We start from the raw sequence: 18,569 nt of genomic DNA, 5'->3' as shown, positions 1-18,569 counted from the left end.
ACCAAAAACTTTTAAACTCAAGTTTCCAGTTCAGAATATTTAATTCAATATAGCTTGAATCACAGATCGATGTCACACTGTTAACAAAACCAACACTGAAAAAGAGTGAGAAAAACTTGTAAATCAGTTATAATATTAGCAAGAGAACAATTTCATCTTTAAATCTGATCAAAATGAAATACTGACGGTTGCTAGTGGCTAAAAATACAACATTTCTGTCCCCTGGAGTAACAAATAATACCCAACGGTGGTGTTAAAAGATATTTGACTGACAGGTTAGGAAACTCCTTCACTGCGGACCTTCTTTGCTCCTGGCTAAATGGTTAATTAGCTGAATACTTTTCCCTAATGACCTATCTTTTGGCATAAAAGAATTCATGCATGCAAACAATAAATAACATTATGCTTTTAAGGTTATTCAGTTGGTCCATCATGAGATTTGCCATTGGAGTTGAGCACATGAGTGTTACCTGATGGGTTTCAACAGAGAAACAGAGTGTGTTTTCTTTTCAAAGCAGCCCACATGTTGATTTTTTGATATGCAAATTACAGAAAGAAATTGCTTTTGGATCCAGCAGGTGCTTTAACTGAGGTTAATGAAACTGGGATGCACATAGGTCTGTTTTGTCTATTAATATCTCCATTTCTACCTCTGTAGTAAACAGGAACCACCTGTTCCAACATTGGACTGTCTTACAGCTCTCTGAGGCTTAGCCATTTATGAGGCAAGTCAACCAATAAACAGCTCCTTTGAGAACTTTCTATTGAGTAGAATAATGTCAGGTAGCTAAAAGACCAAGAACTACAAGCTGGGCCATTTATTACAAGGGACAACATATTACGTAGAACTCAACACATGCTCTATTCAGATGTAAATCATTCAGAAGAACAGTTCATTGAACCACTCCCTGTTTTTCTTAAAAAAATATAACATGCCATATCCATCCACCCATCCCCACTGCTGGCAGAACTTCCTACAAAAAAAAATCTATTTTCCCACAAGCCCTGACTCTCTTTTATCAATATTAGGCAGGAGAAGAAGGTCATATCTCATTGTGACCTCCACCTCCAAAGGATCAAGCCTGAATAGTTACAAGTTGTACATACAGCCAACAGTCCAGCAAAATGTAAGAAACTGAATCTTCTACCCAAACATATAAAATGTGATCCTTCAGTTTAGTCATGCAGGAGGATAACTCTAGACTCCCTTGAAACCTATCCATGCTTTTTCTGGTCCAAACTATTTTTTCACTGTTTGTTTATTTATTTATTATTTGGATTTATATACCGCCCCTCTCCCAAGGGACTCGGGGCGGTGTACAGGGCAATTAAACACTATAAACAACACATAATATACAAAAATTAAAATGAAATTAAACCAATAGCCCTAAACAATAAAACACTTTCTAAAATTTAAAATTTTAAGATCTAAAATCCCAGTCCCTCAGTCCAGGCTGGCAAGTTCAAATAGCCAAGTCTTCAGGTCGCGGAGGAAGGAGCGAAGGTCGGGAGCCATCCGGAGCTCAACAGGGAGCTGATTCCAGAGGGCAGGTGCACCCACAGAGAATGCTCTCCCCCTGGGGACCGTCAGTCAACATTCCCTGACCGATGGCACCCTGAGTAGGCCCTCTCTGTGGGAGCACACAGGACGATGGGAAGTTAACGCCGGCAAAAGGTACTCCCGTAAATAACCCGGACCCATGCCATTTAGGGCTTTATAGGTCATCACCAGCACCTTGAATCTCACCCGGAAGACAACTGGAAGCCAATGCAGCTCACGAAGAAGAAGTGTTACATGGGGGTATCGGGAAACCCCCATCACAACTCGCGCGGCCGCATTCTGCACCAGCTGGAGCCTCCGAGTGGTATTCAAGGGCAGCCCCATGTAGAGAGCGTTGCAGTAGTCAATCCAAGAGGTCACGAGCGCATGAGTGACTGTGCATAGGGCATCTCGGTCCAAGTAGGGCCGCAACTGGCGCACTAGGCGAACCTGGGCAAAAGCCCCCCTGGTCACAGCTCCTATATGATCTTCAAAACTGAGCTGTGAGTCAAGGAGGACACCCAAGTTGCGAACCCTATCTATGGGGGGTAACACCTCACCCCCCTATAGATAAAGATATGTTTTGCTATACTATTTAATACTACTAAATGTGTTGCTTATGTGGGTTTTACTTGGTGGTACAATAGACAGACAGACAGACAGACAGACAAAGTCATTTCTATCATTCATATTCCACCAATGAGATTTTTCCGCAAAAATGCATCTGCACTGAGATTTTCTAAAAAGTGTAGGCATATTTTCTCTTCCCTTCTCATCTCCCCTCCCCATCCCTTCCCCTGTCCTCTCCTCTCCTTTTCTTGGCCAAACTATTGCCATTCTCATTTTCTAGGCTATTTTTCAACTTACCAATCAAGTCTACCACAAGTCCTAGGATTTCCTACGCAACAAAGGACAAGTGCTGAATTGGCCTTCTAAGAAATATATGAAGAATCAGAGTCCAAAAAATAGCCAGAACAAATAACTTAATGAAGCAAGGAAAAGTTAAATTAAACTTATATTAACAGTTTCACTTAATTCAAATGGAATACACCTTACACAGTGGTGTTCATTTTCTAAACAATTGTTCTTATGAACAATTTTGACTTGGCAACTTTGAAAGGAAGCTTGAGAATTTGTCTCATGTTAACAAAGGTATTAACCTTGTACACTGTAATGGATATAAGTCTTTCAGTGTCCAGCCTTTTCTGCAGCAACATTCTCCCAGAATTTTGACTTGTTCAATTTATTAAAGGTGTACAGAGATAGCTACTTATCACAAATACCCTCTGAATTCTAGGTAATAATTAAGTGCACAAATGTATTGCAAAAATTAATTGTATTAATTACCTCTTCCAATTTTAAAACCAGGCTCATCTTCTTCCAATTTAGCTTCCCTTAATATAGGCTGAATAAATAAGGGGAGACTATACAACCTGGTTGCAAACCTTTGCCAACCTGTTACTATTTACCTATGTGTTTTGTTTTGATCAAATATAAGGAGTAACATCGTTGATATAATTAATTTTATTGGGAAATGCTGAGATTTGTTGCATGCAGGAAAACCTTTTAATGAAGAACAGAAATGTGGCCAAGGAATCTGAAAAGATATATTTATTTCACTATCCCTACTTTTCCTTCAAAAACTATTTCAGCAGGTCAAGGAAACTGGCTCTGCTAATCAGTTACCAAGGGACGCGGTGGCTCAGTGGGTTAGGACGCTGAGCTTGTCGATCAGAAGGTCAGCAGTTTGGCGGGTCAAATCCTGAGTGCCACGTAACGGAGTGAGCGCCTGTTACTCATCCCAGCTTCTGCCAACCTAGCAGTTCAAAAGCACGTTAAAATGCAAGTAGAAAAATAGGGACCACTACGGTGGGAAGGTAACAGCGTTCCGTGCGCCTTTGGCGTCTAGTCATGCCAGCCACATGACCACAGAGACATCCTCGGACAAGCGCTGGCTCTTCGGCTTTGAAACGGAGATGAGCACCGGCCCCTAGAGTTGGAAACAACTAGCACGCATGTGCAGGGGAACCTTTACCTTTACCTTTAATTAGTTACCATCTAGCAAAGGAATACTTTAACTGTGGAAGAATAAACTGAAGTTTAAAATAAGAGTTTATCATATATAGAGACCTCACAATGCTTTATCTCTAGATAACTTCCATAGGCTACTGTAATGTCTGAGTATTCTAACAAGCCAGGTTTTGTATTTTACTCGGCAGTAGTGATTCAATTTATTGTGGCTCTGAGTGACACATAATTTTTTTAATAACTTTTTCCTTCATTAAACCATAAATTCTTTTCAAACAATTTTCTAGCAAGATTTAATGATATAATAAGCATCAGACAGTACATTTAATTAACATTAGAATTATTTTCTAAAATCAGATCTCAATTATCTAATCCAGGTCATTATTTATTATTTTGGCAACTCTGCCCTCCTTAAATAAACAACTGATTCTAGCATAACAAATTCTTTTCAAATTTCTATCCTTTTGAGTGAAGGACAGGATGATGTACTCCCTTGAATCTCCTCCTGGCTGGATCCAAGGGGACCGAAGGAGTGTCTTCCTGGCTTTGTATGCCATTCCAAGCTGAATGCAGCTGGAATCTTCACTCCAGTGCACTTGTAAAGAAAAAGTGCACACAAGTGGGTTGCACATTGGCTTTCAATGTGTATTCCTCACTGTGTGCTTGCTTATTGTCTTCCAAAACCCTTCTCTTCAATGAATGTAAATACAAATATTAAATTCCTCCTTGTTCATTATTTAGCACCCAGCATTTAGCATGAGCATTCAAAAGGATGGAAGAGTGATTAAAAGGTAAGCAAAAGCTGAAGGTTTGAATGAGTTTGTCAGTTTCAAGCTGGAAAGTACAGTTCAGGTCATGCAATTTCCTTTTTTTAACAATATATTTTATTAAAGTTTAAATTTTAATCAATTTAATGACATGTAATATCTTCCACTAAGTAACTGAGTTGCCAATCCCAATTTGGTCACTAAATGAGGAATACTCATAAAGCAGTATGCCATTATAGGACCAATCGTGAATCAGTGATTTTTATCAAATTAATAAAACAATTGACAGAATAAACTAATGCCCATGTCTGCTACTCCAAAATGAAAATTTGGAGGCCAGATTACAGAGGGCAGAAATAGCCTTTGTGACAAATTTATTAACATTAATGTAATACTTACTGTTATTACACAGAGAACCTGTACAAGGCTCAAATATTCTGATCTTTGTTTTCATTCTATCTAAGTAAGTTAGCCAATAGAATATAAATATGAACATTTGGGAGGAAAAAATGTTTTAGGCATTATACAGCAATCAAGACTTGTGCGGGATATCAGGGTAAGAATTTATTTGTTGTGGATTCTTTCATGAATGCTAGTTTTCTTAATCTTCACAGGTAGTACAAAATGTTCCTTTTAAACACTGTAGTAACAGAACAAAACCAATCTTATAATTCTACAACTTTTTCTGTTGTAAAATTACTAAACTAATGTTGGGCACATTTCAAACAAACCAACAAGAGCTTTTTTTAGTTGTTCCATTTATTGAAACTGTGTAAGCACTGCACTAAAATATTTATAAAACGTATTTATTATTTAAATGATTTCTGCAGCCACCCATCTCCTGGCAGTGAATTCTAGGCAGCGAATTTTAGGCAGCGAATAAGGATTAAAACCAAACTGCTCCCAATCAACAATCCAAAACCAAATTATTTCAGAGAAATCATTTTAATTATGGAAAAAACAATGAAAAGTAATCAGCCAGCCAGGTTTTCTCAAATCCAATATATTATCCAAGAGTTTACGTATGTAACCTTTGGCCATATGTAATGGACTTTAAAATCCCTGCCTCTAGGATCTATAAAATCATTTTTGGCATCATCATCATCATCATCATCATCATCCCTGGGGCACCCCACTACACACTTTCTTCCATGTAGATGCAGTTCCATTGACAACCACACGCTGAGTATGGCCTGTCAGCCAGCAGTGTGCTGCAGCTGCCAAAAAAGCCAACACAGTGCTAGGCTGCATTAACAGAGGGATAGAATCAAGATCAAGTGAAGTACTAATACCACTCTACAATGCTTTGGTAAGGCCACACCTGGAATACTGCATCCAGTTTTGGTCACCACGATGTAAAAAAGATGTCGAGACTCTAGAAAGGGTACAGAGAAGAGCAACAAAGATGATTAGGGGGCTGGAGGCTAAAACATATAGGGAACGGTTGCTGGAATTGGGTATGTGTAGTTTAATGAAGAGAAGAGTGAGGGGTGACATGATAGCAGTGTTCCAATATCTCAGAGGCTACCACGAAGAAGAGGGAGTCAAGCTATTCTCCAAAGCACCTGAAAGCAGGACAAGAAGCAACGGATGGAAACTAGTCAAGGAGAGAAGCAACCTAGAACTAAGGAGAAACTTCCTGACAGTTAGAACAATTAAACAGTGGAACAACCGGCCTCCAGAGGTGGTGAATGCTCCAACACTGGAGGTTTTTAAGAAGAGACTGGACAGCCATTTGCCTGAAATGGTATAGGGTTTCCTGCCTGAGCAAGGGGTTGGACTAGATGACCTCCAAGGTCCCTTCCAACTTTATTATTATTATTATTATTATTATTATTATTATTATTATTATTATTATTATTATTATTATTATTATTATTATTATTATTATTATCATAACAAGAAGAAGAAGAAGAAGTTGCCTATATGTTTTAGTAGTTCCCTATATGTTTAGTAGTTCCCTATATGTTTTAGCCTCCACTCCCCCAATCATCTTTGTTGCCCTTTTCTGTACCCTTTCTAGAGTCTCAACATCTTTTTTACATCGTGGTAACCAAAACTGGATGCAGTATTCCAGGTGTGGCCTTACCAAGGCATTGTAAAGTGGTATTAGTACTTCATGTGATCTTGATTCTATCCCTCTGTTAATGCAGCCTAGCACTGTGTTGGCTTTTTTGGTAGCGGCAGCACACTGCTGGCTCATATTGAAGTGATTGTCTACTAGGACTCCAAGATCCCTCTTGCAGTTACTACTATTGAGCAAGGTACCACCTATACTATACCTGCATTTGATTTTTCCTGCCTAAAAGTAGAACCTTACATTTTTCACCATTGAATTTCATTTTGTTAGATAGCGCCCAGTGTTCCAGTCTGTCCAGATCCTCCTGTATCTTAAGCCTATCTTCTGGAGTATTGGCTATTCCTGCCAGCTTGGTGTCGTCTGCAAATTTGATGATTTCCCCATCTATCCCCTCATCCAAATCATTGATGAAGATGTTGAAGAGCACTGGGCCCAGAACAGAGCCCTGGGGCACCCCACTACACACTTTCTTCCATGTAGATGCAGTTCCATTGAGGACCACACGCTGAGTATGGCCTGTCAGCCAGCTACGAATCCATCTGGTGGTGATGCTATCTAACCCACATTTTTCTATCTTATCAAGTAGTAGGTTGTGATCTACTTTATCAAATGCCTTAGTGAAGTCCAAGTAAATTATATCTACAGCATTCCTCTGATCCACTAATTTTGTCACTTGGTCAAAGAATGTAATAAGATTTTTTCTAGCATGATCTGTTTTTGACAAACCCATGTTGACTTTTAGTGATGACTTTGTTTGCATCAAGGTGTTCGCTGATTCGTTGTTTGATTATCTTTTCCAGAATCTTCCCAGGTATTGAGGTCAGGCTGATAGGTCTGTACTTTTCTGGATCCATTTTTTTCCTTTTTTGAAGATGAGAACTACATCAGCTCTCTTCCAGTCCTCTGGTAGTTCCCCAGTGCTCCAGGATCTTTGAAAAATATAGTTCAGTGGTTCTGAGATCACGTCTGCCAGTTCCTTGAGAACCTTGGGGTGTAATCCATCTGGTCCTGGTGATTTGAACTCGTCTAGGCTGGACAGGTGCTCACTTACCATTTTCTTGCCTATCTTAACTTGCGTTTGTATTCTGTTTTTTATGGCACTATTTTTGATAGGTTGGTCTTTGTGTAAAGACAGATGCAAAAAACGAGTTAAATAGTTTTGCTTTCTCCCTGTTGCTTGTCACCTTCTTGCCACTTTCTCCCACTAATGGACCTATCATTTCCTTAACTTTTTTCTTTTTTTATATATATGTTGAAAGCAGCTTTTTTTGTTATTTTTGACTTTGGTCGCAAGCCTTAGTTACAATGCATGAAACCAACTTTGAGTTATTGAACAAATTATGGGGAAACTCAGTGTTTTGTACACTTCCACAATGTCTAATGTATTTTGGTATGTCACATACACAAGGCAATCTTCCCCCTGCATGTTTCAATAAATTGCTTGCTATTGACAGGGCTGACATTTGACATAGCATAAATCTGAGAAAGGATGTCTTCTTTCTTACGGTGTAGAGATTTTATAACTACAAAATAATAGCTGTGGCTATTCAATTTAAAAATTGAATGTAATTTTTTTTTGAAAAAAAGAAGACATGATCCATTGAAGTGTCATTAGAAATCCAGAAATAAAGTAGAAGATGACCATATTGGCAAACTATTGCAACAATATATTGTTGCATGGCTCTCAAACGTGCAACCTACAGATTGTTCTAGGTGACAAATGGGCACCCGCTGGAGCAGAATCAAGAGGCAAGATGGCATTGCTTTGATCACATTTTTATGGCCCCATCTTGACAGTGCATCCATATAAGGGAATGCAGAACAGCCCAGGACCAGCCCAATCCTGACACAATATTACCTGCTTAATGCACACCCTAAAGTGAATGGTTGTCTGATGTCAACCATACTAGGAAAACCAGATCAGGAAATTAACACCACTGGAGGGCTAAATTTACTTTTATTGAGAATGGCTACAATAACAGACTCTTGCAGATCTGATTATTCTACTCTCCTCTCTGTCTTCCTATAGTTCAGTGAGTTAGGAAGGTGTCATTGTTCTAGCTTAAAATGTTTCAGCCCCATTGCCTGAGTAACATTTCCTGCATATCTCCCCCAAGACTGTCTCTTTAATCTCTATATCTGCCCCAGGTAGGCTGCCTTCCAATCTTTAAGTTGCTTTCCTATAAAAGTAATCTAAAATTGAGCTAAATTTCCATGGTCTTTTATTGAGAGACTAACACATGACAAATTGAAGACATAATCTGTTTCCCCCTCCCTTAAAGAGAATTGCCAATATCATTTTTATTTCTTGGCAGAATTGGAAATAATTTTCAGACCGAGTTGCCCTTTCCAGCAGCAGGTGAATCCTGCCAAGTTTCAGATGATTAGATTCAAGGGCTAATCATATATTTATATTTTTATATTTATAATCAAACAAGATATTGGTGTAAAAGTTAATGAAAAATGCTTCCAGATAGGTATCCAAAGTATCCAAAGTGAAATGGGAAAATGTTGCTTTGTTTTTTAGGAAATCCATATTTTTAATTTATGGCATTTAATTTATTTAACCTTAATACATTTCTGTTTAATCCATACTATCATTCTCTTTGTCTTCAAAATAGTAGATTTTTGTTTTGACATAAAAAAAGATTTTAATGTTGTGATCCTTGGTGTAACAAATTAGTCCTCATGAGAACATCTACTGTATATGGGAGGGGGGGAATCAAAACAGCAGCCATGAATGCATGTTTGAAGTCCTGCTCCATTTAACATGCTATATGTGCAAATAATGATGATAAAAAAGAATATGGTTTCAATTGTATAGTCACAGCCAATATCTTGTCTTGGTGCTCAAGGGGCTCTTGTGAATTGAAAGCTCTTATCTATTCAATGGGCCCTACAAGTTCTCTCACTAACAATCTTGTGGACTGACTGAGCCAAATTCAACCTCGATTTCATTCATACATAGATAGGGCTACTAAATTAGCTCTCTAATATTAGGAAAAGCTCTTTCCTGTAATAGGGTTACAAGAAGCTCAAAAAATCATTCAGAAGAAGATAAGAAAACTATATAGCCTTCTTCATGAAGTCACTATGATTCAAGCTCAACTGAAAGTATACTTTACCATTATAAATAAATAAATTATTATTATTTTTGCAGTATGAGCCCAGCCTATGATTTATACAAGCCCTGCTTTAGTATCTGGAGAACTGAGATTTATGGCTGAGCCTAGTTAGTCACCTAAGATGAATTAGTGTTATGTTTAAACTCAACTCCTTCAAGTCCTGTGTGTGTATGGCCATAAAACGGGGTTACTGGGAAGGATAAAAGAAGAATGTTGGGAATGTTCACCAACAATAAATACTCCTAGAAGGACTGTATTAACAGAGGGATAGAATTAATATCATGTGAAGTGTTAATATCACTTTAAAATGCCTTGGATCACAGGAATCAGAGGGATCCGTATTCCAAGACCACATTTGGAATACTGCATCCAATTTTGGTCACCATGATGTAAAAAAAGACGTTGAGACTCATAGAGAGCAGAGAGGATCAACAAAGATAATTAATGGACTGGAGGCTAAAACATACAAAGAATGGTTGCAGGACTTGGGTATATCAAGTTTAATTAAAAGAAGAACTAGCGGTGACATGATAGCAGTGTTCCATTATCTAAGGGACTGCCACAAAGAAAAGAGGGTCAACCTATTCTCCAATCACCTGAAGGGGGACAAGAAGTAATGGATGGAAACTAATCAAGGAGGGAGAAATTTCTATGGAGAAATTTCCTGGCAGTTAGAACAATTAATCAGTGGAACAATTGCCTCCAGAAATTGTGGGTGCTTCATCACTGGAGGTTTTAAAGTTTCATCAGCATCAAACTACAAAACAGCTTTCAGAAAAACATGCACATAATTCAGTGACTTACCATTTACACAGATTTCATAAGTTTTGCAGAGATCATCTTCAAAGAGGCAGCCTAGGATGCAATAAAAATACACAATCAAAATGAGATCAGACTACGGTAATTCAAGCAAACAATGATCTCTCATTTCTGGTTATAAAAATCAAGGCAAAGCAAAGATTAATTTCATATTAAAAATGCAAGCTAGATAGTGGTGAATTGGAAAGCTTGAAAGGAGAAACAAAAAGAGAAATCAGAATTCCTACTTATAAAAAAAATAATATTTTCAGGCTATGCTTTCACAAAACATTTCGCTGTTACCCAGAGGTTCCACTAAACAATTTTGAGGAAACCATCCCCCATCTATGTCAGCAATACTGACATAGTTTCCAAAAAGAACATACTTGAAGAAGTAGCAGCATAAAAACAGTCTTACTGGATTATGTCAAGGATAAGGAGTCCCTCTTAATCTAGGACTTTTATTTTTTTTATAACAGGGTGCTCACAAACAGAAGATAAAGACATATACCTCTCACTATTCTTCTCTTCAAATTGAATTTGGAGGCATATTACCCCTTAGAGATAATACTGAATCTTCAAGACTTAATTATCCTGCCTTTTATGAATTTATCCAATTCTCTTTTAAAAGACATTTGAGTCAGTAGCCTTCACTATGTTCTGTATTGATGAATTCCACGTTAATGTCCTAAATGAAGTTCTTCCATCTTAAATCTCCTTCCAACCAGCTTCATTGGATGATTACTAGTGAGAGAGGTATATATCTTTATCTTTTGCTTGTGAGCACCCTACAATGAAAAATAAATGTCCTAGAGATTAAGAGGGATTCCACATTGTTTCTCAGATCCATGCATGATAGTTTATACTGTACCTGGATCATCTCCATAGCCATTTTTCTAAGCTAAGCAGATATCTGAGCATCACAATCACTTTGGCTACCTATAGCTATTTATAGCTTCTTCCAATTTAGCTTCCCTTAATATAGGCTGAATAAATAAGGGGAGACTATACAACCTGGTTGCAAACCTTTGCCAACCTGTTACTATTTACCTATGTGTTTTGTTTTGATCAAATATAAGGAGTAACATCGTTGATATAATTAATTTTATTGGGAAATGCTGAGATTTGTTGCATGCAGGAAAACATTTGAATGAAGAACAGAAATGTGGCCAATGAATCTGAAGAGATATATTTATTTCACTATCCCTACTTTTCCTTCAAAAACTATTTCAGCAGGTCAAGGAAACCAGCTCTGCTAATCAGTTACCAAGGGACGCGGTGGCTCAGTGGGTTAGGACGCTGAGCTTGTCGATCAGAAGGTCAGCAGTTTGGCAGGTCAAATCCTGAGTGCCACGTAACAGAGTGAGCACCTGTTACTCATCCCAGCTTCTGCCAACCGAGCAGTTCAAAAGCACGTTAAAATGCAAGTAGAAAAATAGGGACCACTACAGTGGGAAGGTAACAGTGTTCCGTGCGCCTTTGGCATCTAGTCATGCCGGCCACATGACCAAGGAGACATCCTCGGACAAGCGCTGGCTCTTCGGCTTTGAAACGGAGATGAGCACCGGCCCCTAGACATGGAAACGACTAGCACGCATGTGCGGGGGAACCTTTACCTTTACTTTTACCTAGCTTCTTCAAATGTGGCAATTAAACTATACACAGTATGTGAGATGACAATTGGTCACAGATTGCATGACATTGCACTTTTTTATTTTAAATCTCTTCTCCAGTGATTTGCAGCTTCTACATACTGAGTGGACATCTTCAAGGAACAATCCACTGTGGTTCTATTGTCTTTTTCTTTTGTTATCAGTCATTTGGCCAACTGAAGAACAAAGGAGTATTCCCCCAAATTGTTTTTTCAGTAACAATGCAGGCATCACAATTTCCAGTATCATAATCTCATCATGGGAAAAGATTCCATTTTTTTCTTCCTAATTCTCATGGAAGGCAGATTTGACTGAAGCTCTGTGGATATTCATTTGCGCTTGAGACCTAACATTTATCACATTTCACTTCTTATATTAAACATTGTCTTCCATTTCGCTATTGAGCCACCAAGTTTAAACAGATTGCTTTGGAGCACATGTGTAATTCAAATAATACCTTTTACTTTTATTCAGTCTCTTTTGCATTAACATTTAGTAAGCACTCAATAAGCACAGGAAAAATTGATTATATAATGCTGCACTTTCTATGTGTCGACAAAAGTTAGCAATTATAGGCTGATTAGAATGAGGTATCTGATGCAATTAAGTATAAGATACGTGTCCTGAATAACAAATTAATAAATGTGTGCATAGCAAATTCCAATACTTGTTTTTGGAAAAAGACAGATTAAAACAGCCTTAATCTCCTTCAAAACATAATATTTTAATGGAGCTTTTATATAAAATGAAGCTGAATGTTGCATGTGCTTTACTCATAAGCCAAGGACTTTTATAAATATCATTTGATTTGGATTATAATTTTCTAAAACATTAAGATACAGCAGATTTCATTTTAAATATCTAGTTATTAATTGTAATTCCTATAATACATAATATGAAGACAATAAATAATTTGTAGAAGCATTATCTTCTGCAAATTCTCCAATCGTTGCATGAATTACAAAAACTGTGTTTCATCTTCTTACAAACAATTCCTCACAATTACCTTCTTATGTAAAAAGAATTAAAAGTGAATCTAAGAATTACCTTACCTTAAATGATATTAAACTATATTTCCAATTTGGTTCTTTAAAAAGTGCGTTGGAGTGCAAGGGATAGAAACAGTTATCTACAGCTCATTAAAGCAGCTCAGTCTGCAAGCTCTTTTAAAACACCAGCCAAATTTCCTGAGGAAAAGTCACAGATTTTACAAAATTGCAGACTGATGCACACACTCCAATACATCTTTTGGAAAAGAAACCAAAGTACCATGGTCCTAAAAAACATAGATTCACACACAAACACAAGCACACAATTCCCAAGGGAAAAGAAGAAGAGAGAGTGTCCTGGAAACTTTAAATCAGACATGGCCCGGGGGCCAGATCCGGCCCGCGAAGTGGTTTCATGTGGCCCCCGAAGCCATACTGGCAACAGTGAGTGAACGGTCCCCGCTGCCTTGGCCCTGGCCCAGAGACCCTCCTTCTACCAGAGACCTCTAGATCTGTCCCACTCCTGCCCAGACCCCCATAGGCACCCTTGATGCCAATGATGTAGAGCTGGCCATGCCCACCCAGTAGGCCATATGCACTCTAGTCACACACCCCCAATAGGCCACACCCACCCTGGCCATACCCCCCCAGCCCCCTGAGGGCAACCGCAATGCTGATGTGGCCCTCAATGAAATTGAGTTTGACACCCCTGCTTTAAATTATCTTGATAAGGAAGGAGAAAATGGGAGGAAAAAAGCAGGTTACCCATTGTCTTATCACTATTGCTCACTTAGGTGACAATTCCACCTTTTGATTCAGCTTTCAATCCTCCTTATAATAAAGATGCATAGACTGATTTAATGCTTCAAATTCTTGTTGTTCTCATCCTTTCTCCAGTAATATGCAAGTAATATCCTTTCTCCAGTATGCTGATGATACCCAACTTTTCATTTCGACCCCAAACCACCCCAGTGATGCCCTCGACGTGATGTCCCGGTGCCTGGAGGCGGTCCGGGTCTGGATGGGGAGGAACAGGCTTCGACTCAACCCTGACAAGACTGAGTGGCTGTGCGTACCGGCATCTCGGGATATTCAGGATATCCCACCCCTCACTATGGGGGGTGAGTCATTACCTCCTGTAGATAGGGCTCGCAACTTGGGAGTCCTCCTAGATTCACAACTCTCCTTAGAAGACCATATTGTAGCTGTGACTAGGGGGGCCTTCGCCCAGGTTCGCCTGGTGCGCCAGTTGCGGCCCTATCTAGACTGGGATGCCTTACGTACGGTCACTCATGCGCTCGTGACCTCTCGTCTTGATTACTGCAACGCTCTCTACATGGGGCTACCCTTGAAGACCACTCGGAGGCTCCAACTGGTACAGAATGCAGCCGCGAGAGTTGTACTGGGAGTTTCCCGATACTCCCATGTCACACCTTTGCTCCGTGAGCTGCATTGGCTACCAGTTGTCTTCCGGGTGAGGTTCAAGGTGTTGGTAATGACCTACAAAGCCCTTCATGGCATGGGTCCGGAATACCTTGGGGAGCACCTGCAGCCGGCGTCAACTTCCCTCCGCCCAGTACGCTCCCACAGAGAGGGCCTCCTCAGGGTGCCACCGGTCAAAGAATGCCGACTGGTGGCCCCCAGGGGGAGGGCGTTCTCTGTGGGTGCACCGGATTTATGGAACCATCTTCCGGTTGAGCTCCGGATGGCGCCCGATCTCCGCTCCTTCCGGCGCGATCTTAAAACCCATCTTTTTAAACAAGCTGGCCTGGCCTGATGGGACGGGGTGGGATTTTTATAAATGAACTTCATTTTAATTTGTATTAATTTTATGGGCATTGTTTAATCATGTTTTAATAATTTTAATTTTTGTATCTAGTTTTTATGTATTGCCCTGTTCACCGCCCTGAGTCCCCTGGGAGAAGGGCGGTATATAAATTAAATTAATACATAAATAAATAAATAAATAATAGTAGATTTGTAATATGGAAGATGTGCTCCTTGACATTTAACAGTGATCCTGTGCTTTCCTCACTCAAAATTCCCTATAGCAGAAGGAGAAAAGGTGGCACATATTCAAGTATTTCTGGCTGCCATAAGCAGTATATGCCATCTGTTCTTATAAGTGATTCAGTATTCATGGTCTTCAAAACTTGAACAGGGAGAACACAGTGTGCCTGTAACTTTATTTGGCATTTAGGTAGACAAATATTATGTAAAAATTTGCTTCTGTAGGTTCTTATAAAGTACAGCTTAATGAACAGTTTCACACTAAAAGTATATAAAATAATTAGAAACAGGGGGGAAATGTGATGCATATCTAGTTTTCAAGAATAATGTTTCACAAGAGAAACTGCAAGGCTAGTATGTATTTTATTCTTATTCTAGTGATACTCAGGTTAGAATACCGCAATGTACTTTGAATGGTTCTGCCTTTGGAAGCTTCAAATAATTCAGACTGCAGCAATGTTTTACCTTGGAGTAGAAGGACCTAACTCGTGTTTTCATCACCCCTTGGCTGGACTACTAACAACAGGGCAACCTTTAAAGCCCACTCAGGATCTTCCATTGGTACAAAAAATAGTAGCACATTAGTTTCCTAGCACTAGACATCATGAATATATGGAATCATTTACCAGAACAGAGAAGCCTTTGGGAAGCATATTAAAACAAGACCTCTTCTCAAAGTCATGATATAACTTGAGAGACGGAGGGAGGGAGGGAGGGAGGGAGAGAGAGAGGAGGAGAGGAAGAGAGACCCCAATGTAAGTTAGTTCTTTATATTTTCTTTGTTCTATTTTTCTGCTATTCTTTTTCTTTTTTTGCTTTTGTTTTCTTTCATTTTTTTCCTGTTTCTTTTTCCTTTTTTGCACTATTTTAGTTTGTACTAGTCTTTTTCTTGTATTTAAATTTTTTAATAATATTACATAAAAAAAGAATCCTTCCAAAAGGTCTATTTAGTTAGTTAAGCTAACAACTACAAGCATTATATAAATGCCCTATTTAGACCATCCTTAAAATTTTATCATGTTTATTTCATTGTCTTTGCATTATTGTTCAATGGGTTTTTTCCCCTCTGTAAAATGTTAAAGAGTCACATGATTGTGGCAATTTAGCAACAGCACTTAGACTTATATACCGCTCCACAATGCTTTACAGCCCTCTATGAGCGGTTTACAAAGTCAGCATATTGCCCCCAACAATCTGGGTCCTCATTCTGCCGACCTCAGAAGGATGGAAGGCTGAGTCAACCTTGAGCCAGTCAGGATCAAACTCCCAGCAGTGGGCAGAGTTAGCCTGCATTCTAACCACTGCATCACACAGCTCTTTAAAATTTAAAAATCTAATCAATAAATACATAAACACCTAAATGAATGGTTTCTAAATAACCTGTTCAAAGAAACAACTGGTTAACTCCAGCTCTAATTTACAGAACAACTTTTCACCAAGGATTATTAAGTCACATTGTTGTTGTTGTTTTGTTATGGTCATTATTATTTATTTGGATTACTTCCATGCACTCTACATGGAGCTGCCCTTGATGACTATCCCAAAATTACAATTGGTCCAGAATGTAGCAGAGCGCATAGTAATAGGGGCCTCTAGGTTTGTCCATATAATTTTTCTGTTGTGTGAGCTGCAGTGGCTTCCAGTTTCTTTCCAGGTACAATTCAAGATGCTGATCATCATCTTTAAATTCCTATATGGCACAGGGCCAGGCTATCTTAGGGCCTTTACCTAAGGACATTTACCCATCCCACCAGATAGGATAGGCAAGGTCCTAATCCCCTCCCCTCAATACTATCATCTGATGGGAGCTATGAAGACTTTTTCCTGTGGCAGCCCCTGCCCTGTGGAACACTCTTCCCTCATCCTTTGCAGGTCTCTGAGCTTTTTAGCCTTCTGTAAGGCTTTGAAGACTTGGCTTTTCTCCCATGCATTGGGAGAAGCTAGATAATCATACTAAAATGGATTAGTGCCATGTTTTTTGTTGTTTTTAATGCTAATCAGTGGAGTTTTATAGCTTTAAAATGCTGTTAGACATTTTCAATTTTTTTTGTTTGGGAGCAACCCAGAATTGGTTTCAAGATAGGTGGCTATATACGTTTTAAATAAAATAAATATATATATTAGATTTATTGTAACTTCCACTTCAAAAGACTCTGAAGATTACATCATTGGAAGTTTCCTCTACAGCCAAGCTGAGAAAGAAAAAAAAACCCAAACTGACTACAAGGGGAATTCAACTCCATCAGCAATGAAATCAAATAAGTGTCTCATGTCATTGATTTTCTAAGCAAATCCCCAAAAAAACAAACCATTTCTCTGTATTTAACACACATAAGCATCTATTTGAAATATTCTTGGATTAAAAGAAAAGAACTTTGGAGTTAGTTCTATAAGGTGCTGGAGGGTTTCATAGAACCGGTCAATTTCATCCTCTTCAGCACTGGTGGTTGCGGCATAGATTTGGACTACTGTAATATTGAATGGTTTGCCTTGGATTCGAACTGAGATTATTCTGTCATTTTGAGGGTTGTATCCCAGTATTGCTTTTCCTACTCTTTTATTGACTATGAAGGCTACTCCATTTCTTCTGAGGGATTCTTGCCCACAGTAGTATACCTGATGGTCATCTGAATTAAATTCACCCATTCCTGTCCATTTTAGTTCGCTGATACCTAAGATGTCGATGTTCAGTCTTGTCATCTCTTGTTTGACCACGTCCAGCTTGCCTTGATTCATGGATCTTACATTCCAGGTTCCTATGGAGAAAATTTTTTTACAGCATCGGACTTTCCTTTCACCACCAGACTCATCCACAGCTGAGCGTCCTTTCAGCTTTGGCCCAGTCGCTTCATTCTTTCTGGCGCTACTAGTACTAGCCCTCTGCTCTTCCCCAGTAGCATATTGGACGCCTTCCGACCTGAGGGGCTCATCTTCCAGCGTCATATCATTTTGCCTTTTGGTACTGTCCATAGGGTTTTCATGGCAAAGATACTGGAGTGGGTTGCCATTTCCTTCTCCAGTGGATCACGTTTTGTCAGAACTCTCTGCTATGACCTGTCCGTCTTGGGTGGCCCTGCACGGCATAGCTCATAGCTTCATTGAATTATGCAAGCCCCTTCACCACAACAAGGCAGTAATCCATGAAGGGGTTACTTGCATTCTACTCACACAATAATCCATCATTTCATCGCAGTAGGCAAAACTGTTTTCAGCATGGACCATCTGGCTCTTAGACTTCCAGAGCAAGATTCCTCCTGTCTGTCTGGCACATTCACTTTTTGCCTTGAAGGGTGAGGTCTTTCACTGATGCCACTAAAAAGATACTTTATCTTAAGCTTTGTACTTAAATTCCCTACAGCAGTGGTGCTTTCTATCAAAGAATTATAAAATATATGAATGCTAATATACAACTGTATAACAACACAATTTCATTCTGTCTCCATTTTATTCATTTACTGCATTTACATCATGTTTATACTTATATCCTGTTTTTCTGGCAATTCCAGACAACAGATATATGTTTATCTGGAGATGAATAGGTGTCTTCGTTTCAACATCTACTATTATTTACTTTGAAACT

At 39.0% G+C, this 18,569-nt stretch overlaps 1 protein-coding gene across 1 annotated transcript in view; it reads right to left on the bottom strand.

Annotated features, from left to right (window-relative positions):
* Positions 1-18,569, bottom strand: part of PTPRN2 (protein tyrosine phosphatase receptor type N2) — a gene marked incomplete at its 3' end in the record, with an annotated part of 756,267 nt that overhangs the window by 699,650 nt on the left and 38,048 nt on the right. The window contains exon 2 of the mRNA XM_083376709.1: positions 10,345-10,395. Within this exon, the coding sequence (XP_083232835.1) occupies positions 10,345-10,395 (51 nt within the window). The remainder of the gene's footprint in view (positions 1-10,344; positions 10,396-18,569) is intronic.

The sequence above is a fragment of the Vipera ursinii genome (genome assembly GCF_947247035.1).
Source record: "Vipera ursinii genome assembly, chromosome: Z".
Classification (NCBI taxonomy): domain Eukaryota; kingdom Metazoa; phylum Chordata; class Lepidosauria; order Squamata; family Viperidae; genus Vipera; species Vipera ursinii.
This window is presented reverse-complemented; position numbering and strand designations above follow the sequence as displayed.